Here is a 24,744-nt window from a genome sequence, read left to right on the forward strand (position 1 = left end):
CACGCCCCTCTTTTTCTTTTTTCATACGGAAAAGACCGTGTAACTGCAACATTAAACAAAATCTTGTCTTTCTATCCTGCATGTTCCCCCTTACACCCGTCAGATTGTGCATGTGTCTGCACAGCTGCCCTCATGGTCACACCTTCTTCTGTGTTGCCCGATTCTTGTGAATGTTATTCTGTTCTCTCTTCATGTGGCTGTGTATTCCCTTATCATTGTCATTTATAGTGGTTGTGAACTATTTCATCTAGATTTATTAAGCTGTTCGCCCTAATGTTTATTTGTCTTTCATTCATTAATAAAGCATATGTGTCTCCAGAGTCATGCTAAGCATTGGAGATCAGAGACCCAACAAGACTAAATTCTTGCTCTGGGGAAGTTCACAGATAAGCTGGGCTGCTTGACCAGTGAGCAAAGGTCGTGAAGTTAACGAGATGAATAACGTCACCGATGGTTCCCTTATGTATGTCAAGGAGCTTTTTATGTGACAAGCAAGGAGGTTTTCTTTTAATATTTTTTGCTTCAAGTATTTTTTCTATTCTTGCTATTCTAATTTGATATTTTTTGTCATTATTAGAGCAGTTAATTTTTTAACTATTCAAGTCTTTCCATTTTTCCCCATTGTTTCAAAATTGAAATATTTTTCATTTTTCCACAGATGTGAAAAATTATGCTGTATATTCACTATTTTTTCCCTCTACTAGTTGATCTTTTATAGTTGCTGTTTTATTTTTTAAATGTTTTGAAATGTATGAGATGCAAAGCTAATGCAATTGCTTCTCAGTTAACCCAACAAAATGGATCAGAGCCTCTCTGAGGCTTACAGTCTGTTCCTCGGGGAACTTGGGGAGTTGTGGAAGCCCCGATTTGTCTCATGCTGCCCCCTTCCTCTGGGCTTTCTGTGCTGGTGTCCCACGGCTACAAGGCTTGCTGCCTTGGGAAACCTTCAAATGTGTGTTTTATGCCTGCATGCCGAACGCTCAAAAAGCGCAAACTTCCAAAGTAAAACAAACTTGATTTCAAGATTCACTGTAAGTCCCAGTTTTTCCACCAGTTGCGGTCTCACCATTGACTTATGTGACTTTGACCTTAGTAGAGTTTTTGATCCCCTGTTCCTTCATCTGTGATATTTGGAGCAATAATACTCACCAGGGGGTTAAGAGCTGACTGAAAACAGTCTGCGTCTCACCACCTTCTAGGTTAGTGGAACTGCCTCGGCCCTAAAAAACCCTCCTTCCCCCTTCTTGTCCTAGAATTGCGCTGTTCAAAACTGTCGTCACTAATGATATGTGGCTATCTAAATTTTAATTCATGAAAATGAAATAAAATTAAAAACCCGGTTTCTCGGTTACGCTAGCCACCAGTGACTCCTGCCTGTCACGTTGGGTGGTGCCCGTGGCAGCTGTTGCCATCTCACATGTTCTGTTTTCGACGTAGCTCTCAGTCTGTGTGGCTTGTCAGCGTCACTAGGAAGCTCACTGGCAGTGGCAGTGGTTTGGCAGTTTGTAATATTATTTTTACTCTTTCTCACATTGGTGAGAAAGAGGTGTAAGCCAGTTGGGGAAGTATATGGTGGCCGTGGCCTTGGAGCTGAGTGGTGGACGGCTGCAGGGACACAGCAGTGCCTGTCCTGTTGATGTTACACAAAAGGTCAGGGAATAACATGGTGTGACGAGGCTGTCCATGCGGGTGGTTAGAAGGGCTCACATCTGCTGAAATTATGAAGCCCATGCGTTTAATTATGACTGACTGGAACAAATTTATAGTTTCTAGAAGCATAATGAGAACACACCTTTCCCTCTCCTTTCCCCCCAGGAAAGAGAATACTGTGCCAGGCCAAGACTGGATATTATCCAGCCACTCTCTGAAACCTGTGAAGAGATCTCTTCCGACGCTCTGACAGTGAGAGGCTTTCAGGAGAACGAGTGTAGAGATTATCATTTAGGTGAGAGACCAAGGCTCTGGCGCATGTTATTTCTGATACTCGTGGGTCTTTTTCTTTCACGTGATTAGCACAACCAGGGATTTAAATTGAGGTGCTTCAAGGGTCGTAGAGACTACCTGGGCAGACCTCTCGTGTCAAAGATGAGGGCCTGAGGCCCAGACATATTGTGGAACATGCTTGAGCTCCCACAGCAGAAGGGAAGGGTAGGCTTGGGGCCAGGACCAAGGTGAGTAGGCTCCGTGGTCTTTGTTCTTATGTTTTGTGTGTTTTCCTAGTTAGTGTGACACACGGACATTGGGCAGCATGGTTCTGTGGTTGCCATATGACTCCCAACATTATATATCTGGAAAGCATGTTCTGGGATGGCAGAGAAGTCGTCTGTGACCAAATGTGCAGAGCCTGGAAGAGTGCCTGACGAGTACTAGGTGTTTGCAGAATATTTGCAGAGTGAATGAGCAAATGTGCTGGTCACAGCTCAGAAATAAAGGACGAACCACTGCTGTTTGGTCATACCGGGGCCTCTGCTAGAGTGTCCTCCTATACTTTAAAAATACATTGAAGGAAGTAGAACAGACTAAGCTTTTTTTTTTTTTTTTTAATTCTTTTCTGCTTCAAAAACAATGTTTTCAGAATATTTTCAATTCTTATTTTGGCCAAATGAAACAAAGAAATATTCTGTACCATTGGAGCTTGCTTTATGTGGCCCCTCATCAGTTGAGAAATGTGAGTCTGTTCTGGACTTGGCAAAAAGCAAATGTGACTCACGACTGGCAGTGTCCAGCCTGGGTATTTGGCTCAGAGCAAACCCTGCTGCCCATTTAGAAACCCTTCAGAACGGGTTGTATAATTGAATTCTGCAGGTAACCCTCACCATTGGCGTTGTGCACAACATGCCAAAATGATAGATTATGTCCCCAGGGCTCGGGGCATCTGTCATTTATGCGGTAGATGGCCTTGACCTTGATGAGGAGGAAACATTTATCGCCACCTGTGGGGTGTAATTGTTCTGTTAAAATAGAACAGTGCTGTAAATGGCCATACATTAAGTTTATACACAGAAGATGAATTCTGATACACCATAGACATGGAGAATTTTGATCATCCTCTTTCAGTCGGGGTCACAGTGTTAATGTGTTAAACACAGAATTCTAAACCTACCTTACTTTTTTGAAGTTTTTTTGGTATCCCTTCCTTCCCTCCCTTCTTTTTTCTTTCAAATAATTTTTACATGTAAATGTTTTTTAAAGCACTCCCACCTTCAAACAGATCCAAACACACTTACTCCAAAGGCAGACAAGTTTTCTGTTCCCTCTGGAGTCTCTGAAACCACGGCCGAGGTGTCTACTGCCACGTCTCCCACACTGTTCCTTTCTTCCCCGCACCTCTAGAGTACTCTGAAGGGGAACCGCTCTTCTACATCGTGAGTCCAAGAGACGTGGTAGTAGCCAAGGAACGAGACCAAGACGACCACATCGACTGGCTCCTCGAAAAGAAGAAATACGAGGTGGTTTTGATTTTCCTTTCTTAAAAGCATTGACACGTCTATCACAGGGAGAGAATAAAAGGTTTCTGTAATAAATCTTCCGTGTAGGTGAATTAGAATGCCCTAAGCTAAAAATATGTAGGAGGCTAATAACTTTCCAGTACTCTTTTCAGAAATTAGGGGGGAAAGATTACAAGGAGGTTAACTGGCTTCACTCTTCAGTGGAGGAGGAGGAGGTGGTGGTAGAGGGAGCGGAGTGGGTTCGATCCAGCTTATCCAAGTGTTTATTTTGTGGCTTTTTAAGGAAAATAAAATAGAGCTAGTATTTCAGAATTGTCTCGTATATTTTAGTGGTACTCTTCATTTGTGCTTGTTTCATATGTAAAGCTATGAAGTTATTATTCACTAAGGATGGTTTGAACTACTTTTCGGATAGAGTGATGTTGTCCACTCCATTGAGTCTTGAGTCAGACTGATTTGAGTAGAAAACTGTCCCATGATGAGTTTTCTTTTTTAAAAACGAAAACTTTTCTGACTTTAAAAGCTGAAAACGCGAATATTATGTTGGTTCTGTTAGAGAAACTCTCTGGATGGGCTTATATGCTAATTAGCTAAAAACAAGCGAAACCTAATCGATCCACTTATATGTTGCTTTAAGTTTGTTACCTCCTAAAAGGATTTGGGGGGGAAAATGTTTTTTAATGTATAAATTGGAGTCCAGGTATTGATACAAAAAGTTTGTGTTTTAGTTATTACCATATTACTCAGATCCAGTAGTTCCTTAAAATAATTTTGTGTGTTTTTAAGATTTTATTTATTTATTATTTATTTACTTACTTATTTAAAACTTATTTATTTGAGGGTTGTGGGAGAAAGAGGGGCAAGCAGACTCCGCACTGAGCCCCGATGTGGGGCTCGACCCCGTGACCCGGAGATCATGACCTGAACTGAAACCAAGAGTCAGACACTTAACCGACTGAGCCACCCAGGCGCCCCAGTAATTTTATGTTTTAAACATTTGTGTTAAAGTAATAATTGTGAACTTTCCCAAAATAAAAGTAAAATCAGGGATTTTCAAACTCCTAATTGCAGATACACCTAAATGTATGCGTGTGGTTAGTTTTTTGCATTTCATAAAGGAAAAGTGCCCCTTTGTCAATGTATGTCATGCAGATTTAGAATGACAGATGAATTTTTTTGTTGTTTGAATCTAGGAGATTTTGTTGTATTTTGATTTGTGTCTGAAATGTGATTCCAATATCCTAATGTGGAAATGCATTCAAATGGAAATAAGAGGAGTCTTCATTTTGGTTGACTGCTTTTGTTTGAGTTTGAATGCTGTGAGGCTCATTCAACCATAACATTAAAAATGCCCGTGCTTGAAGCAAAAGCCATGGGAAAATGGGGCTTTATTTATGTAGTCCAGAACTTTAAAACATAATAAATACAGTGTTTATAACCTCAATATCTTTCTTTCCCACTCTCTCTCATTTTCCCTCCCTTCTTTTCTGACTCCTTTTATTGTGATTCTGTCAATACAGGAAGCTTTGATGGCAGCTGAAATCAGCCAGAAGAACATTAAAAGACATAAGATTCTAGTAAGTATGTAATTTTATTATTTGAAGCATAACTTTACCTTTCGATAAGTTATAATGAAACAACGAAATTTGAAAAGAACAGATTTTTCCTCCCTTTTTGAGACTTTATTTCAGACTAATTCTCCAACCTGCAAGGTCAAAATATTTCATTTTATTGAATCCATTTCTGCTTGTAAACAAGAGACTTGAACACCTGCTAGGAGCAGTTTAAGGTAATTTGGAACCTGAATTTGTGAAATGCACTTTAAATACAAAGCTTTCTGGTTATGTGTGGGGAAGTTTCTTTAAATCATAGATAAAAATAAATCATAGGTAAAATCACATTATCACAAAATTTATCAAGAGTAGTTTCATAGAACCAGATTGCTTCAATGTCTCCATAATAAAAGTCATTTATGTTATGGAGACTAATCTAGGACCTCACATGTGTTTTCGTTACATTTTGGACTCTGGAAAAATTTAGTGACTGAAAGCCCATTTCTTTGCTAATTGTGGCAGTGGGTGCTGCGCATAGAGAAAGCCAGAGAGAGTGTTAAGGGTCCTCCAAGATCAGCGAATCCGGGACCTTTGTTTACAGATGAAAACTGTATTTATGGCTATTTGGGGTTGTAGCACAAATTCCTCACCTTAAACTTTTCTTTTTTTTTTTTTTTAAAGATTTTATTTATTTATTCGACAGAGATAGAGACAGCCAGCGAGAGAGGGAACACAAGCAGGGGGAGTGGGAGAGGAAGAAGCAGGCTCACAGCCGAAGAGCCTGATGTGGGGCTCGATCCCATAACGCCGAGATCACGCCCTGAGCCGAAGGCAGACGCTTAACTGCTGTGCCACCCAGGCGCCCCCACCTTAAACTTTTCTAAAACTCCACATGAAAGCCTAATGTCTAGAGAGTATACAAGCAAAATAACTCAGGAACCCAAAGGAGGAGAGAGAACCAGATCATCCCCACTCCCTATTCAAAATTGTGGAGAGTAAATAAGGATTACCTAGAAATGGAGCAGAAGGCATTCCGCCCAATGGAATAGGCTATGTGACAGTGCAGAGAATGAAACCCCTTGGCCTGCTTGGTTATGTGGGGCAGTTACAGAGTGTATGTATGGGTAGCAAGAGCCAGATTCTGAAGGGCCATGTATAATGAGGAGCTTGGCTCCATTTGGAACCTCTGCAAGACAGTTTATTCTTTCAATGCCTTATCAGATCTGCTTGTTAGAAAGATTTTCTGATGGAGAAAGGGGCCCGAGGGAAGCCAGCTGAAATGGGAATCAAACAGGAGCAGCTTCCTTCTTGGTAGAGAGGTGGAAGGATGAGACCTGCAGAGTCAGCAGGATTGGAGAGGTGAAGATGATGGCGGATACATGCACCTGGACTCTGCGGGGTATGGTGACTGGCTCCTCATGCGGAGGAGAGCGAGAAATCTAGGCTGACTCCCAGCTTTCGCACTTGAGCCTCTGGTGATGGTGTTGTTATTCCCTAAGAGAGACAGAGAGAGAGAGACTCTGGGGGGGGGGGAACAGGATGGGGGAGATGTGGGAGGATTAATACTGGTTTTGACACATTGGGTTTGGGCCATCTTTGGGACATCCTAGTGGAGTTCAGGGAAGAGATCTGGACTCAGAAATAGATTCCAGAGATTTATCAGTGAACAGGTGTCACGAGAAGGCATGAGTTTGAACTAGTCCACGCAGGGTAAGTGTCTAGCCTTAGAAAACAGAGAACTTGAATGGAACCATTGGGAATGCCACCATTCAAGGGATGTCGCATCCAAACCAATTTTGGAACAGCCAGAGGAAGGTTGCCATGGGAGCTGGGACAGGAGAGCATTTCAGGGTAAGGAGAGTGAAGTACTGAAGTAGTTGAGGTGAGCAGGTCAAAGGTAAGACAAGCCCAGCTAGTCGGTTGTACATTGGGTTTGGTAATATGAAAGGGACTAGTGAATTTTCTCTATTATTCATCCTCAACATGCTGTAAGGAGTGAAAAATGAGGAGGAGATGATGAAATAGAGCTGCATGTTGGCTGTGAAGTGGAAGAGAGTGCAGGCTGTGGCTGGGGCCAGGCCCTCACGAAAAGGTTGGTGATGGCGGGTATTTTGTGTGAGAGAGACACTGAACATAGTTACGCTAAAGGGAAAAGAGAATAGGTTGACGTTAAAGGAGGACAGAGAAAGAGGATGAGTGGCAGAATAAGCTCCCCAGTGAGGTGGGGGCCTGGCATGAGGAGAAAGGTTGGAGAAATGGGCTCTGCAAAGGAGACGTTCTCTTCTCTGAGCCTGGACAGAAGGACTCCATAGATACTGTGATATGTGGTCTGTTTGCAGAAAAGTAAAGTTAGGGACCTTTTTTCTTACTCTTTAGTTTCCAGATTTGAAATAGGGTTTCCTACATAGTCATTATTAGAGTAAAAATTTAATAAACTGTAAACTATTAGTGTTTTCCTGGAGCCTTGAAATAGCCCCATCCTATATGTCAGTTATGCATAGACTTTTTTTTTTTTTTCCTCCTAGCACAATGTAATTTTGTACCAGGCAGACAGAGAGAGAAATGGGCCCCTGCCATTTCTGCCATCCGGGAGGAAATCCCACAGCACCTTTTTTGTACATAAACTGGAACTTAAAACCCGGCTTTTGTTATATATAATCAGTTTAAGCTTCTCATGAAAATGCTTTTAGTCAGAAATAGTATTTCACAAGAAGAGTCCTGGGGCGATCAAGCAAGAGCTCTCATGTCTTTGGTGACTAAGGCCACCTCAAATCCTTTCGGAACGGAGGGGGCGAAAGCAAATGAACGTTACTCAGAAGCCAGCCCATGCTGCGATCCCGTTTCCGCATCTGTTAACTCATGGGTGTGAATCCCATGTTTTTTGACATCATTTTCACATTAATGTTAACTTTAAGATTTGGTATTTCCCTTTAATATGATTGTTATGATTGCTCTGTCATTGTGTATTTCTTACAGCATTTCTTCAGACGTGAAATAGATGAGACCAGTAGCTCACATCTTACAGCTGAAAGCACGAGAAACCATTTTATGTCAAGTGACAGTATCAAATTGTTGGATCGTGTTTCTAATATTGCAGATTTCTTTGGTAGAAAATCTCCTAATCGGGGGCAAGTTAGAAGCCTTTACCGTAGGAACATTATTTTTGTGTGAATTCTTAAGTTTGTGTGAAACTATAAATACAAGTGCATATAAATCTGCGTAGGAAGGAAATGAGCATAATTACATACAGCACACTAAGATGTGTAATGTAAGACAGGTTCTAGGCCCCGTGGTGCCAGTAGGACCCTGATGTCGTGGGCAGCTCAGGACCTGAGGCTCAGCTTTTCAGTTGTTCTGGTTAATTATGACATTCCTTCGTTTAATTTTCCCTAGGATATCGGCTTGGCATATATAAACCACCTGGTGGAGAAAGGAGAGTATGACATAGCAGCACGGTAATAATGGCATTTTCATACTTATTTGTTAATATAAATAGAATTGAGAAATGTTAACTCTAAAATAAGCCATTCTCTGAGGTCAACATTTTTTTTTAACTTTCTTACGGGGGTAATTTTTGAGTATTAGTGGTTTTAACCATAGAATGGATTTCTTACTTTAACCCACCTACTGTCTCCTTCTCACCAAACAACAGAATTTAATGAGAAAGATGTCAAAAATCACGAGGAGTATGAGAGTTTACCCTTTTTGTAAGCTAACAAGTTAGCACATGGGTGCTGGTAGAAGGCACGAGACTCCCACATCGGAGACATAGGTCTAACTCAGCGGTAGTTGTAGCTGGAGAATCAGCATTTGTGCCTGATCCTACAGCCCCAGTTCCCACAGCACGACACACAGGGCCAGCCAGGTGACATGGCACAGACCGTCACTCGTGTTACCGGAGAGGAACCCGGAGCCTAGGGTCTCTGACTCTTTCTTAATGGACAGTGAGCCTGCCTGCCCTTAGCTTCAGAGGAACGTGATATATTTATTATGCCAGACACTAAACAATCCTGCCCTTTGCTCTGGAGGGAAACACTGTCCGTGTCTCTCATTTCCAGGGCTGTTCACTCCACAAGCATCCCTAAGAAGGCAGGCAGTGCTGCTACTTACAATTCAAGGAGAGTTGTCTCCCAACAAGAGAGTGGCAATTCAGTGGAAGTGACCAGATTTCAGGCTTCAGGTTTGCAGGGTTCTGTGATGGACAAGAGTGTAAATGTTACGTAGAGGCCGTGTGGGTGTGTGTGAGTGGCTCCCCCCAGAGCTTCATGGTGCCCAACTATAGGACTGCGGGACAGCCTGGGAACATTGCCTTCAGGCTGACCTCTCATTTTCTGAGATTTAGGGAAACCTGTTTCTTTGATGTGTAAATGAAGTTTTTATTCATATATAAATATTTCTCCAGATTATACACTATGATAGGATTCTAATTTTCTGAAGTCTGATTTTGTCCATTATTTAAAGCCATTCAAGAAGTGGTTTAAATTGGTACTTTGGGGTATGATGACATTTCTTCAAGATGAGAAAGGTCCTAAAACCAGCAGTGCTCATCTGGATAAGTAGGAAACTCAGAACAGGATAATCATTGGGAAGGCCCCTAATCATAGTCTTCTGAAAGGGATTCATCTTTATTTATAAGTAATTTGTAATAATTTTCATGATTTTTGTCAACCTTGTATATGCAATCCAGTGGTTATCTAGTAATACCTTTATGTGCACTGGTACTTGAGATAGAAATATGTCAAAACTCTGGAATGAGAGATTTATCTAAACCAATAGAAGAAATGTCTACATGTTCTTTTTTTTTTTTTTTTTCCCCTCCCTGGGATGTTTGTACTGCCAGAAAATGCCAGAAAATTCTTGGGAAAAATGCAGCACTCTGGGAATATGAAGTTTATAAATTTAAAGAAATTGGACAGCTTAAGGTAAGCATAGCCTTATTTTTAACTCTGAATTTTTGTATGTAATATATTGATATTGAGATGGAAATAAAAATAAGACAATAGTAATCAGTTCTATCCCAGGAAGCAAGTATTAGCTAGGAAGAAAAACCAAAATATAAATCTGATTTATATTTTGTGTGCATTAAATATATACATATATATTATGTCTTCTTATATTTCTCCAATTTTGTGTTTAGATGAAGAAGTTATGGGTTTTTTTTTTTAAAGATTTATTTATTAAAGAGAGCAGGGGAAGGGGCAGAAGGGGAGAATCTCAAACAGACTCCCTGCTGAGCGCAAAGCCTGACGCAGGGCTTGATTCCACGACCCCAAGATCATGACCTGAGCTGAAACCAAGAGTCAGATGCTTAACTGACTGAGCCACCCAGGCACCCCTGAAGTTTTTATGTTCTTTTTAATGAATATGGAAAGCAGGTATAGTCTCATCCTGCAGATTATAAAATGAGGCTTTTTTCAAATGCACTGAAGAATTAATGCATTTTTCAAATAATATTTTATTTGCTGGAAGACAAATGAAAAAGTTTAACCATGTAGCTATAACAAATAATTTGGTATTTCATGTTTTCATCATCTTTTTCCTTTTCAAGTTTTTTATTAATTTACAGTTCGTCAACACACAGTGTAATAGTAGTTCTGGTGTAGAGTTTAGTGATTCATCACTTCCATACAACACCTGGTGCTCATCACAGGTGCCCTCCTTAGTCCCCATCACCTCCCCTCTAGTAACCCTCAATTTGTTCTATCGTTAATTGTCTATTTTCTGGTTTGCCTCTTTTTCTTTTGCCCCTCACGTTCATCTGTTTTGTTTCTTAAGTGCCACGTATGAGTGAAATCATACGGTGTTTGTCTTTCTCTGGCTGACTTTGCTTAGCATGATACTTTCTAGCTCTATCCACATTGTTGCAAATGGCACGATTTCATACTTTTTTATGGATGAGTAATATTCCAATATATATATCCCACATCTTGATCCAGTGGACATTTGGGCTCTTTCCATAATTTAGCTATTGTTGATAATGCTGCTATAAATATCAGAGTGCATGTATCCCTTTGAATCAGTGTTTCAGTATCTTTTGGGTAAATACCTAATAGTGCAATTGCTGGATCAGAGGGTAGTTCTATTTTTAACTTTCAGAGGAACCTCCATACTGTTTTCCGCAGCGGCTGCAGCACCAGTTTGCATTCCCACCAACAATGTTAAGAAGGTTCCTCTTTTGTTTCCTGTGTGGTTAATTTTAACCATTCTGACTGGTGTGAGGTGATATCTCATTGTGGTTGTGATTTGCATTTGCCTGATGATGAGTGATGTTGAGCATCTTTTCATGTGTCTGTTGGCCATCTGGATGTCTTCTTTGGAGAAAGTCTGTTCGTGTCTTCTGCCCATTTTTAAACTGGATTATTTGTTTTTTGGGTTTTTATAAATTTCACAAAATCTTTATATATTTTGGATACTGCCCTTTGTCAGACATGTATTTTGCAAATATCTTCTCCCATTCTGAAGGCTGCCTTTTAATTTTGTTGATTGTTTCCTTTGAAGGAAGTAGTTTACCTTTCAACTTAATGCACAACATCCAAACTGGACAATAAAGTATCCTAATGTTTGTTTAAAACATTCACATTTTTTCAATATTTGTGAACCTTTGCAGTGATCTCTTCGAGTTATGACTATGTTTTTAAAAATTCCCATTTATGGGGCACCTAGATGGCTTAATCAGTTAAGTGTCTGACTTCGGCTCAGGTCACGATCTCGGGTCCTGGGATCAAGCCCCACATTGGGCTCCCTGCTCAGGAGAGAGTCTGCTTATCCCTCTCCCTCTGCCGCTCCTCCCCTCTCGTGCTCTCTCTCTCAAATAAATAAATAAAATCTTAAAAAAAAAAAATTCCCAGATAGGTTGCCCACCCTGTGACTAGTGCTCTTGGGCCCAGGGAATCTTCTCATCTTTTTTGTTGGGCTACTCCTGGAGGATGTTACCCAGTCCTGTGGCCATGTTCAGCCTGATGGCTCCATGACCCAGACCTTTCTTATAAATTCAGTATCTGTGCTGGAAGTGTGCTATGGCCCTTTTCTTCCTCGTAGGAACTGCTGATAATGATCACTCAAATCAGTGTGAATCCATTTCTTTCCCAAATTTGTTCTTCTTTTCCATCTGTGCCTGTGATATCACAATGTACCCATTCCTCTGCGCCTAAGAGCTCAAAGCCACTGCCCTGATAAGAACATCATGCTGTTACATCTCTGGTTCTTATCAGTCTTTCCTTGGCCATACCAGTTGGGCCTCTCCTCCCCTCGGGGGCCATGGCCTCGACTCTTGTCTGTGCTATTGCAGGGGCCTTCTGACAGATCTGTGAACAACCTACCCCAGAGCTATCTGCTTAAAAAATAAATCTGCTATTCTCACTTCCTTTCTTCTCAAAGTGTAAAATCCAAATTGTTTTCTTTGCCCCGCCACGCCTTTCTCCCCAGCCTTATCTCCCTTCTGGGACCGCTGTCCCACATCTCAGAGCCACTGATCTCCCTGAATACACAGTGCGCATCCATGGATCCGTGCCCTTCCTCATGCTGTTCCTTCTGCCATGGTGTCCTGCCCCATCTTTCTTTGCCTGATAGATTCCCGGCATTCATCATTTCTGCCTCAGGATACAAATCCGCCAGTGCTCGTCACAGCACCTTGTTAATGTCTTGCTTATGTAACACTTAGCAGCCAGGGTTGCAGTTGGCTGTTTAGGTGTCTGATACTGTCTGAGGCTCTGAGCCCCTTTGGGATGATGGCTCTAGTTCTGCGTCCCCAGAATGAAGTATGGCAATTGGTACCTAGTGCCCTTTAGAGTCATTCAACAGTGTTCGCAAATTCAGCACTTAACACAGCACTGAAACAGCTAAAGAATGTAAGGTGTGTATTTTCCCATAATTTCAAGCAATGATTATGAGTTTTTAAATAGTGATATATTCCATTTTAAGGGAAAAAAATATGAACAGATGTCCTGTAACTCCTTGACTAGTTAAAGTAGCATTGATCTCTGTGACATTCTCCCTGCTATTATTTGGATTTTCATTAATTTGTCAGGAAGAACAGAGGAAGTTTAACTTAACTGAGGCAGTCTTTTTATTTATCATTCATAAATATATATACACTTCACATATACTTTTGAAAATATACTGTAATGTGTTCTAGGAAGGTAGAGTTTGTTTGAATTTTTCATAATAATTTTCCAAAGTACTGTTGCGTTACATTTTAAAAGTAGAAATATACAGATGGTCTCCTACTTAGAGTAGTTTAGCTTAGGATTTTTCAACTTTAGAGTGGTGCAAAGGTGATACACATTTATAGAAACTGCACTTTGAACTTGGATCTTGCCTGGGGCTAGTGATACAGGGGACCATTCTCTGTCGCAGCGCCGGGCGGGGCAGCGAGCCCTGGCTCCTGGCACCATCACCAGGGTCAGCGACCTGCACACTCACAACCATTCTGTACCCACACAGCCATTCTCTTTTTCACTTTCAGTACAGTATTCAGTAAACGAAATGAGATATTCAGCACTTTATTCTAAAATAGGCCATGTGTCAGACAATTTTGCCCAACGGTTGGCTCACATACGTGGCATGAGCATATATATATAAGGTGGGCTCGGCTAAGCTGTGGCGTTCCATAGGGGAGGTGTTTTCAGTGCATTTCTGACTTAAGGTATTTTCAATTTCTGACGTGTCTGTTAGAACATAACCCTACGGTAGGTTGAGGAAGGTCTGTATTTTTATATTTTCCGCATAATTGGAGTATAGTTTTGTTTTCCCATTCTGAAACGATTTTTTTTTCCCTTTTTCTTCCATAGGCTATTAGTCCTTACTTGCCAAGAGGAGATCCAGTTCTGAAACCACTCATCTATGAAATGATCTTACATGAATTTTTGGAAAGTGATTACGAGGTACGGCATTCCGACGTGGTCATATTTACTTGCTCTCAATGGGAAAATGGTAAGAAATTGAGAAAAATACAGCAGAGCAGGCAGTCGAGAGGGAGCAGGTTTGCAGTTTGTGGGTGACGGATGAAACTGAGGTGAAGCTCTCATGACAGCTCGTGTCTCTGTGAACAGTGAAAACCTCTCATCCATGCACATTTTGGAGAATTCCTTTATGGTTTCCTAAAGCTACTTCGTGTGGCTCCTTGAGAAAGCTAAAGAAAAAGGACAAGTGCTGTGTGGTGATTTTGTACATACAATAGCAGCTGCTGTTGATGCTTAAAGCCTGAGACTCAGATCTAAGTTTGCCCAAGGAGGAGTGAAGAGAAATGGGGGTGGCAGGAATGGGGAAGGGGGTTGGACGGGATCTGTTTGCTTATTGATGAGGGAGAAAGGCAGTAGTTACATCCCTCGTCTATATGCTCCCCACTGTCATGTGCGTTTTGTGATTTTATACTCCCGACGACACTAGAAACGGTAATATCCAATTTTACAGATGCGGAAACTAAAGATTAAAGAAATTAAATGATTTGTTCATAGGTGTACATTTAAAAAATAGGTGTGCCTGGATTTGAATTTAAATTTGGTGTTTGTATGCACCCAAGATGGATTATAATTTTTAAAGTTGGTTGATTTAACACGCCTTTATTCAGAAAATACCTGTGTGGTATCTGCTGTATTGCAGGCACGAGGTAGGCCCTGGGCACGCAGGTATGGATGAGATGACACGCATTCAGCGGGAGCTGGTGGTCCAAGTGACACACAAGCGTGCAAACCGGGACTTCTCAACAGAGGCTGAATATGCCCTCCGGGGACATATGTCTGGGGACATTTTTGGTTGTCGTGACTAGGTCATTGGTGGTACTGACAGCAGTGTAATGGGTGGAGGCCAGTGCCTCCTACAACACGCAAGAGAACCCCCCCCCCCATGACAAAGACTTGTTGGTCCTCAAATGTCAACAGAATGGAGGTTGAGAAACCATGACAGAAACAAATTGTTATATAATGTGCTGGGTGCTCTAATAAAGCTGTCAACAGAGTGTGTGGCTAAGACCACCTTCTTCCCTCTGACTAGAGGGAAAGCTTTCTGGTGGGCAGACTCTAGACACGGCTGGTAAGCGCTTCGCCACAGCTGTGAGTGGTGGCTGCGCAGACCGGGAGCCGTTGGACCCGGGCTGTTGTTCCTCCGCTTCCGCCCCGCCTTCGTCATCGTTCGTCTGCACGGCCTAACCCGGTGCCGAGTGCTCATGTCAGTGCGCCGTGGTGTGCTGTAGGTTGTCATCGCCTTCTTGTATTTTGGTGTTAGGTTGTAAAGATAGGGAAGACCTTGTTTGCACAAGAATTTGAGGCGGCTTGCAAAAAGATGAATATATCCAGAAGGAGGGGGAATGAGGAAGGGAATGTCTAGCTTCTGAGCGCCTACTGAGCACTAATGCCTTGTCGGGGTCCTTTTTTACCAATAGTGGAATCAACGTAAGGAGGGGGAATATGGCAAACGCTACTACGTTTTAACTTGGAGGTGAATTTTAGATCTAAAGATCTACAGGGACCTTTACTATGATAGTGGTCCTGTACCAGCTAACTCAGGTGTTTGGTCAGCTATCGTCAACCAGCTGTTTCTGGATACGGAAGATTCAAGCAGCCTGAAGCGTGTGTGATCTGTACAGTTCCTTTACTTTTATAAGCCTGTGTTCTTATCATAGGAAGGGATTAAGTGCTTCAGCATGAATTAAATTTGAACAAATTACTTCATTAATGTGCATACTAATGGAAGCAACATTTTCTCATTTTCTCTTATTACTGCATGTTATAATCCAATCTGCTCTAACCACGTGGATCTGTTTCTTTTTAGATCTGTAGATGTATATCTTCTAGAAGAGTTTATGGTAATATCTGTCATTTGTGTTGGATACCAGCTGGTGGAGGCTAGGGACATGCTTCCTATTCATTTCCTATTCAGTTCAATTCAACATAGCTTTCTTTAGAACCTACCATGGCCTAGAACTGGGCTGAGTACTCAGTTGAATCCAACAGAAACTTAAAAAACGCAGTCCTGTCTTCAGTAGATTTATAGACTGAGAGGGGAGATATTGATAAGCTTTAAGCAACTAGAACATAAGTGACGTTTGCAGAGTGCTATGTTCTGCAAAATATCTGATGAGAGGCCATTATTGGCCATAGTTCTTGAAAAAGGCATCTTCAGTGAATAAAGATATGTAATGGACTTCTATTTCTTGCCATTATGTTCTGGGTACATAGAGTGGCTCTCATAAATAGTCCGTCTTTGTACATCTTCCCAAAGAAAGAGAACTATGAGTGTTCTGTGAAAATGATGGGGAAAAGTATGAATTTTATTGAGACATACTGAAGCTTGGTATACTTGTCTTCTTTTTAAAGTAATGCAGTTTAACCATGAGAAAGCAATTCTGTTATTTTTTTGATTCTATTATAATTCTTTCACCTAATTCAACTTTTTCAAGAAACCATTTTAGCTTCTGTATCATTAACGTTACCCTATTGATTCATGTCTGGAAGACTGTTGCCTGAGACAGAAAGGAATATGCATGACTTAAGCTTAGAGCTTGTAAATGTTTTTTCCTGAATGTTTCAGGGTGTCTGCCTGGTCAGTACTGTTAAGAAGGTATAAATAACTTGTTGTCATAAACTCTTATCATTTAGCTTCTATCATTCTTAGTTTCGTGTTTAATTTTGAGTTAAATTGTCACATAATTGCCAGGGAGCAATGTTCTGCAGCAACACTTCTGATCACCTATTGTATGTGCTACTAAACAACACTAAAGGCCGGATTTTAGAAAAACAGCTATACTTCTCTAGAATATTGGCTTCTTAATTTTCTTCCTAGAAAGATAGGAAGTGGCAGTATTTACTTGGAGATAATGATGCTTCCTGACTTGTTGGTGTGAGGTTTCTACTGAAATGCGGATAGCTTCGTCTTTTTATTTACAGCCTAGTGGAATTATTTTATAAGTGCTGTGCAGCAACTGATCACGCACCGGGATGCCACAGAGAGTCCAACTTTGCTTCGTAGTTTTAATGACACATATATAAGCACATTAAAAGTGGGACAGTTGCCATGGCATCTCATTCAGGGAACCCCTTTAACCTTGTACTTACCGTGATGGGCACTGAGATGTTCTCTGACTTCACCCGCTCGGTCGTAGCAGCTCGCTGATAAACCGCGTCCTCTGATGAATAGTAAAGGCCACAGGGCTGATTGCGTCAGTATTTCTTTTTCTTTTTCTTTTTTTTTTTTTTAAGATTTTATTTATTTATTTGACAGAGATAGAGACAGCCAGCGAGAGCAGGAACACAAGCAGGGGGAGTGGGAGAAGAAGAAGCAGGCTCACAGCAGAGGAGCCTGATGTGGGGCTTGATCCCATAACGCTGGGATCACGCCCTGAGCTGAAGGCAGACGCTTAACTGCTGTGCCACCCAGGCGCCCCTGCATCAGTATTTCTTAGCACATTTATTCAAGGGCATACGGAGCCAGTTTAGCAGAGAAGAGCCTGACGTGAAATGTGGGAAGTGTTTATGTCGGTTTACGTTGGAGGCATCATGTTTTTGTCACACGGTATGACCGGTCATTTTGTCTTATTTTGTATTAGGAGACGGCGGTACCGACTGCCAGGCTGTTGCACGAATGAGGGAAAGAGAAAATGGAGCCAAGCCTCCTTCTTCCCAAACAGTATTATTTCTGGTCTCAGGGCCACTGAGAGCTGCCAGTGTTTGGGTGGGAATCTTTTCAGATGTTTTTATCATACACATTACAGAGTCTTAAAATAGAAACCTAATCCAAAGTATCGTTTTGGCTCAAAGAACATTTTAATGATCTGATTCAATGGTTTTATAAAATACATCATCTTTACTTAGTGACGCCCCACCCCATATCTCTCAAATCAAACTGCAATCCTGCTCTTATGTGGGAAGGTTGCAGTTTGAATGGAATATGTGTTGCCTGTTGTTCTAGTCCCTTGCCGTCCTTTCCAGGCTTACTTGGGTAGGACTTTATTAATAGAGACTGTATTCCTGATTCTCTGTGGTTTTCTTTTCACCAAATCTTGGTACTCTGCAGAAGCACATTCCACCGCGCTGTTTTCATTTCTGAGTGTCACTTCACTAAATTCATAGTAGTTTATTGAAGCATTAGTTGAGATATTTAATACTAATAATATGACTTTTTTTGCCAACATGAAGATTTTTACTTCTGTTTGCTGTCTTGAACACGTCCTAGGTTTTTCTCTGCAAGCTGCCAAGGATCAGTAAGTTAAACCACCGTACCATACTCTGAGTTATAAACCTTGAGCTCTGAAGTTGGCAATCAGGAGGGCAGAGGCTGCCCAGGATCCTGGCCAGGAATGAACCATAGGAGAGAAACAGGATCCTATTGAAGGATCTAGGGTTTTCTCTCAGAACTGCAAAATTTGAGAGCCAGCTAGGGAATAAGACTTGAGCCAAAGTCTCAAACCCCCCGAACAAAACTAGGTTTCAGAGGCAAGAATGAAGAGGGGACAAAAAAAGAGAGAACAAAGATGGTAACTTGTTGAAGATGGGGTGCCAGTGATTCCGCTGTGGAAACAAGCTACTGTGTACGGTCGTGCACACGGGAGGCCAGACCCAAAGGGCACAGAAGGTCGGTAGGGGAGAGTGACCGACTTGGACAGTATCTTCAAGATGTTCAAGGTGACATCTGAATGTTTTAGTTAGTCTGGACCGAGGTTAGAGCAAGTCAGAGCCAAAGTCTGTGTGGGCAGCGTTGCTTTATGGAGGAACCAGGGGGGCTTTCTTACTGGTGCATTTCATCAGATAAGTAAGAGCAGACACGGACGGCGCCACCCACTTCCAGGAACGGTAAATGGAGATTCGTGTGCAGTAATTTTTACTCTCTGCCTCCCTTGCCACCCCCAAACCCAGAGTCTGAAAAGTGGTGATATGTTCACGGACCAGAGTTTTAGTCATAATGTTACTTTGTCTGTTTACATGAATACTTTTAGGCATTGCTTAAACTATGTGGATTGTTCCTCTGTTTCAGGAGTGCTATTCTATCGTTCTTTTTAGGGTTTTGCCACTCTGATCCGAGAATGGCCTGGAGATCTGTACAACAATTCAGTCATCGTTCAAGCAGTTCGGGACCACCTGAAGAAGGATAGTCAGAATAGGACCTTGCTCAAAACCCTGGCAGACTTGTGAGTAGAATTTAGTGCTGCTTTTTCCAATTCGACCTACGTGAAAAGTTTTTCATCTTTTAGATCTAGCAGACTCTGAATGGGGAGGACGCAGAGCAGGGAGCCTTTCAACCATTTTCGTATGCTCACCCTTAATAACGTCCTCTTATAAACCTCAGTGAACAACCAGCAGATGAGGAAAGTGTGCGAGACTGTAGAGTCGTAATGTAGTCTGTTTCCCAGAGGAGAGGAACCCTAGTCAGCAGTGCTACATAGGGGCAGAGGTTCAGAGAGGGAAGAGCGCCAGGTTGCAGACTGCACAAGAACATTGGTTTCCCAGGGAGGCTCTGGATTCTGTCATTGTTGGATCTGCATGTCAGGTAAGGTCTCAGACCTGATTCCTTCTCTAGAAAATGTATACATTCCTGATGGGATGATTTCAAGGCTTAAAGGTGAGGTCGTAATTAAGAACTAATTAAGCACTGTGCCCAACACTAAGAGCTCAGAAAATGGAAGCTTGGTGAATATTTTTCCTATGTATTGGGTACTTTTGGTGACCACGCTTTCTCCTGTACGCCTGGGATTCCGGGATAGGTAAGATGCAGTCATGCCCTAGAAGAGCTCTGGACTAGTGGAGAGAGAAGCCTACTGCAGGGAAACTCAGGAGGCTGGTTCCTGCTTCAGCCCCTCCTTGGCATTCTCACCACCTCACACCTGCCCTCCCCCGTCTGCTTAACATCTTGTGTGAAGACCAAGAAAGGTGCACCACAGCGGCCTAGAATTCAGGGCTGTTCGTCACTCTCTGAGTGGAAACACTGACCATTTCCTTCTGGAAATGTTGTCCTAGATACTCCTTGGGCTCTGTAGTACTAGCTGTACTGGTAATTCGTACCAGTAATGGGCTCACAGTACCATTTAGGTTCACTTGGTTTTCAGGAGCTGGCTTGGGAGTTAATGTGAAAAACAGTGCTTCAGTAGAAAAACATGTGTCGGTTTTATAAACTCCCCTCGCAAATAAGCTTTGGGGATATAATCCATTTGCCAGCTGAACACTGCTTGTAAAAATTGTAACCAAATTTTTTTATTATTGGAATGAGAATTTCCTTTATTCTGGGTCATAGTTTCTTTGTCTGGTATATGGATTTCTATGAAGAAGTTTTGAGAATTTCTATGAAAGAAAATGTTTATTTCGTGAACATGGTCAGTTTTCTGAAATTTGGGGGCGATGGGAAGCCAGGCTCTGAGAAAGAAGTATATACTGGTCACATATAGTTAAGTCCCAAGGAATAATCTTTCAAATAAAGTTGACTTTTCTGTTTGAACAAATTTTTCAGTTTTTCGTATTGCAAAAGATGATTCATGTGTGTATGTGTATGTTTAATTAGAAGCGTTGATGAACATTAATGTAAAAATTTTGCATTACCAGGTACACCTATGACAAAAACTATGGCAATGCTCTGGAGATATACTTAACATTAAGACACAAGGACGTTTTCCAGTTGATCCACAAGCATAATCTTTTCAGTTCTATCAAGGATAAAATTGTTTTATTAATGGATTTTGATTCTGAGGTAATGTGTTTATTATTTTAATACCCTTTATTTTTATTATTTCACATTTTAATAATTAGAGATCTATTCAGATGCTGGGGGAGAAGTTAAATCACATAGTTTGGCTGTATGCCAGTCATGTTCAGCACGCCACTCCTCAGTAGATGTTATGAATCCTTTACTTGGCGTGGTGGTTCTATAAAAGCGATCAAAACCTGATGTGGAACTTTGAAAGGTGTGGGGGTGTGTGTGTGTGAAGTAGCTTTTTAGTAAAATAATTCACATAATTCATAGAAACAAAGAAACTAGCCATACACGTTGGCTCATTTACCTCTCTTAATTGTATGTCCCAGGATTAAAATTTTAGGGAAATTTCTATTTTGATCCATTTATTGTGAGTTTATTCGTTGGCATTCACAGATTTAGCATGTGGCGTTTCCACTGGGCTCAGCCGTGTGGGATGTGTTATTTTATTGTACGACAGATTCAGACAGTGGGTTGCTTGACTAATGAGGGCACCCAGCCTCCGCAGCTCACAGTGGCGTGTGTGTGTGTGTGTGTGTGTGAGAGAGATGCACGCGCGCGTTTTAACAAGTGACAGTGATGGAAATAAAGAAGTTCATAAAACCTGAAACTTCTCATTCAGAAAATTGAAAGTTTAGTTAAAGAGTAGAACCTGTAAGCCTCCAAAAGGATGACTTGGACTTTTCTATTTTATTGCACGTAAGGGTATTATGCACTATATTACGTATGTATGTATGCATGTATACTATGTATATATTATGTCCTGTAGATTAGTCATCACAAACTTAAACTTAATTTAAATAGGAGCTAAATCTTCTTTTTTCTGAACGATGCTTTTAGCCCTTTCTTCATAGTGAATAATTTAAGTCCTTAGGGACCGCTGATCTAAAACGAATCAGTGCGGTTCTGAAGAAGTTCAGGTGCACGGGTTCTGCTTCTCTGCAAAAGATGATTACGAGGATGGAGTGCTTCTATAAAAGTTAATTACTTTTCCCCACATCCATTCTCCCCTTATGCCTACCCGCCCTCCATGCTATGTGTCTCAAGGGCCGAGTTTAGCTTACGTAGCTGTAGAAGAAAGATGAACGAGCCGAAACCGATTGCTGTTCAAGAGTATGAGCCAAAGTTAAGGACTCATAGTTTTCTAATTAGAAGATACCTTAAGGATAATCTCTTCTAACATCCTCCTATTTTAGAGAAAAACAAAAAAATGGGGTGGCCAGCTAGGTGGTAGCAGTCAGGAGCAGGACCCAGCTATGATGGGTGACACTCAGCCTGTTGGGCTGTCTTCCCACCACCTGTTGTTACAGACACTGTCTCCTTTGTGTTTCATGAATGTTCGTGGTAAATAAAGTAAACACAGCAAGTCTGTAAGCTTTATGTCATCACGAGACTTTAGCTATCTCTTTTTTCTCTCTGGCTCTTACCCTCTTCTCCACAGAAGAGCAGCTCCTTATATCTGTGAAATCTGTAGAGGGATTCAGTGATGCTGCAGGTGGCAGGAAGCAAAGCTCATTTTCATGGTCTGGGGACCAGCACACTCTCTGTAACCGGTGAGAGTCACAGGAGTACTTGTGGCCATATCTCTGACCTCACGGAGGCTAGAATACACGTAGACAAGATGTTTTGTGTTTGAGGAGTGGTAGCAGGACGCTGTTTTAGTGGTAGGCAAAACACAGGTCTCAGACCGAGACACACGTTAAAATGCATTCTTTTACAGATCTCTCCTTTAAGGGCTGCTGCAAAGCGACGGGCCCCTTACGTGTGGAAAGAAGCCGCCCACCTGTAACCATGACCCCATGGACAGCACACCCCGTGCGGGTTCTCTGCGGACACAGCATGTGTCAATGACTGGCTTTTTTTTCTTTCTATTGCAGAAAGCTGTCGACATGCTTTTGGACAACGAAGACAAAATTTCAGTGAGTGTCTTTTGTTTTTCTATGTGTTCCTAGCGGGGTGTCTGTCAACACCTGAGCCACAAAGAGGAGAGCTGTTGGTCCAATAATCTTGCAGCTATGACTGCGTCCTCATAAATCAGTGGCTAAAAATGTCTTTTCTCTCTAGATTAAAAAGGTAGTGGAAGAACTGGAAGACAGACCAGAGTTGCAGCACGTGGTGAGCATGACCGTCTTCGTTTGCCCTTTTGACTGCTTAGGGGGCTAGCCGCCTTTCAGTCCCGGTGTGGGGCACTGGCGTGAGCTCGCTCAGGTCGTCCCTCGACTCGGACGTTAGACCACAAACGTAGTTAGTCTCATGCTGCAGAGGCTCTGAGCCTCGCTGGGGACTAATTACGATCAGGTACTTTAACTTTGACTCCCAGTTGAATTGTGGTTAAAAAAAAAAAAAAAAAAGTCACGTTCATGTGTGTGCTACCAAGCTGTGTCCAACACCTTGCTTGTGTAGTCAGCACTGAATACAATTACATCATAAATTATAACACCGTGGAAGGATCCAAGAACAGAGCCTCATTTTTTTGTCCTCACCCTCACGCTAGCTAATCCCACTTCTCTCATCTGGTCTCGGGGGTAGTACTGTTAAGGCCTGCTGTTCTAGACTTCTTGATTCTCTGCATTGCTGTCACCATGGGAATAAAGCAGGAGTGCGTGTTTTCTATGTGCTTTAAAAATGATACAAGGAAACGCTGCAGGGAAGATCGGTGGGTCCAGTAGGACTGTGGGCCTCAAATTCGATGGGGGGCTCCTGTATCTTTGCCCACTCTTTGCACCCCAAGAGGAGGCTCCAGGGATAGAGTTTTCCTTCAGAAGTCAGTTTTACACAAGCTTTTGAAGACTCCAGGACAGGAATGCAAGGTACTTTGTCCATTTTGTTTGGGTCAGCAGTTGTGCGGATGCCGTGGCTATGCTGTTTGTGGTTGGCCATCTCAAGATGATGTGCTTAGCAAAGCAGCCGCCACTCTGCTGGCCCTTGGGACTCGTTCATGAAGCAGGGACTTGCGGCCTGCGGTGGGTGTCTGTGTGCCGGTGTAATGTGTGCAGTGCTGAAACGGTGGCAGACCCCTCGCAGGTGGCTCGTCTTCCCTGTCAGGCAACGGAGTGTCTCTGGAAATTTGCCTTGGCAGATGTGACAGAGCCTCCCTGGCCTGTGCGCCTGTCTGGGAAACAGCACCGCGTGTCCGGCCCACACGCTGACCCAGGTGCGGGCACAGAGGCCGGGCCTCCATCAGAGCACCACGCAGGGCTGGCCACTCTCCGCCCCCTCCTGGCCCTGGGGAGCCGTTTCTCTGTGTGCAGGTGGCTTGGTTAGACTCGTTTAGTGACTGTGCACAGCAGTGGCGGGCAGACGCCAGCTAACCTGTATACCGTCCCGGCTTCAGGGGCAGACTGCGGCACAGTTCCTCGCTCGAATGTTCTTTCTGTGATTGTGGCGATCCGGGCTTCCCGCCTCTGGGGATTTGTGGGTGTTTGCTTACAGTTAACGTTAACTACACTTTGGACATCGATTTCTAACTTATGCATCATATATTGATAGACTTAATCTTGCCTCTGAGTAGAAAGTGAATTACGTTCTTTGAGGCCCATTAACTTTTTCAGACAGCTAAGGAAAGGAATCAGTTTTGAAAATGGGTTCAGAATATCTGTATTGGTCTTGATTTTTACCTTTGATGTTACCAGGAGAGGCAGCATTTCATTGCAGACACAGATCTCAACAAGACTTTAACAGAGAGCAGATGCAGAATGTATGAAAAATAATTCAGCACTTGCTGCTTGAGTTTTTAAGAATATTCTCGTATCCCATGACTATACCCCTTTTACATAAAAGATAAGAATTTTTAGGATTCAGGAAGGCCACTAATGAGGCATTTTATTTCTGAAGCCATGCAGATGGTGGTGAGGATATTAGCTCTCACGGACATTTCTCTGGTGCTCCGTGTATGCCAAGCGTATCAACATGGATCTGAGCGTTTTACAAATGGCAACACGTTCAATCCTCACAACGACCCAAAGAGGTTTTGGCAGATAAAGAAACTCAGTCACAAAGAGGTTGGTGACTTGTTCGGGTTGTATGGCTGGTCAGTTATGGAGCCAAGACATTTTCTAACGCTTTTCCCC

General features: G+C 42.2%; 1 protein-coding gene across 2 annotated transcripts in view; it reads left to right on the forward strand.

Annotated features, from left to right (window-relative positions):
- VPS41 (VPS41 subunit of HOPS complex) overlaps positions 1-24,744 on the forward strand; it is a 172,895-nt gene that overhangs the window by 121,554 nt on the left and 26,597 nt on the right. For both annotated transcript variants that reach the window (XM_002914140.4, XM_034665770.1), the window contains 10 exons: positions 1,816-1,945; positions 3,334-3,449; positions 4,970-5,026; positions 8,396-8,457; positions 9,843-9,924; positions 13,792-13,884; positions 18,994-19,121; positions 20,527-20,671; positions 22,552-22,593; positions 22,739-22,789. In XM_002914140.4, coding sequence (XP_002914186.2) covers positions 1,816-1,945; positions 3,334-3,449; positions 4,970-5,026; positions 8,396-8,457; positions 9,843-9,924; positions 13,792-13,884; positions 18,994-19,121; positions 20,527-20,671; positions 22,552-22,593; positions 22,739-22,789 — 906 coding nt within the window. The remainder of the gene's footprint in view (positions 1-1,815; positions 1,946-3,333; positions 3,450-4,969; positions 5,027-8,395; positions 8,458-9,842; positions 9,925-13,791; positions 13,885-18,993; positions 19,122-20,526; positions 20,672-22,551; positions 22,594-22,738; positions 22,790-24,744) is intronic.

This window comes from Ailuropoda melanoleuca, chromosome 1, assembly GCF_002007445.2.
Source record: "Ailuropoda melanoleuca isolate Jingjing chromosome 1, ASM200744v2, whole genome shotgun sequence".
Classification (NCBI taxonomy): Eukaryota; Metazoa; Chordata; class Mammalia; order Carnivora; family Ursidae; genus Ailuropoda; species Ailuropoda melanoleuca.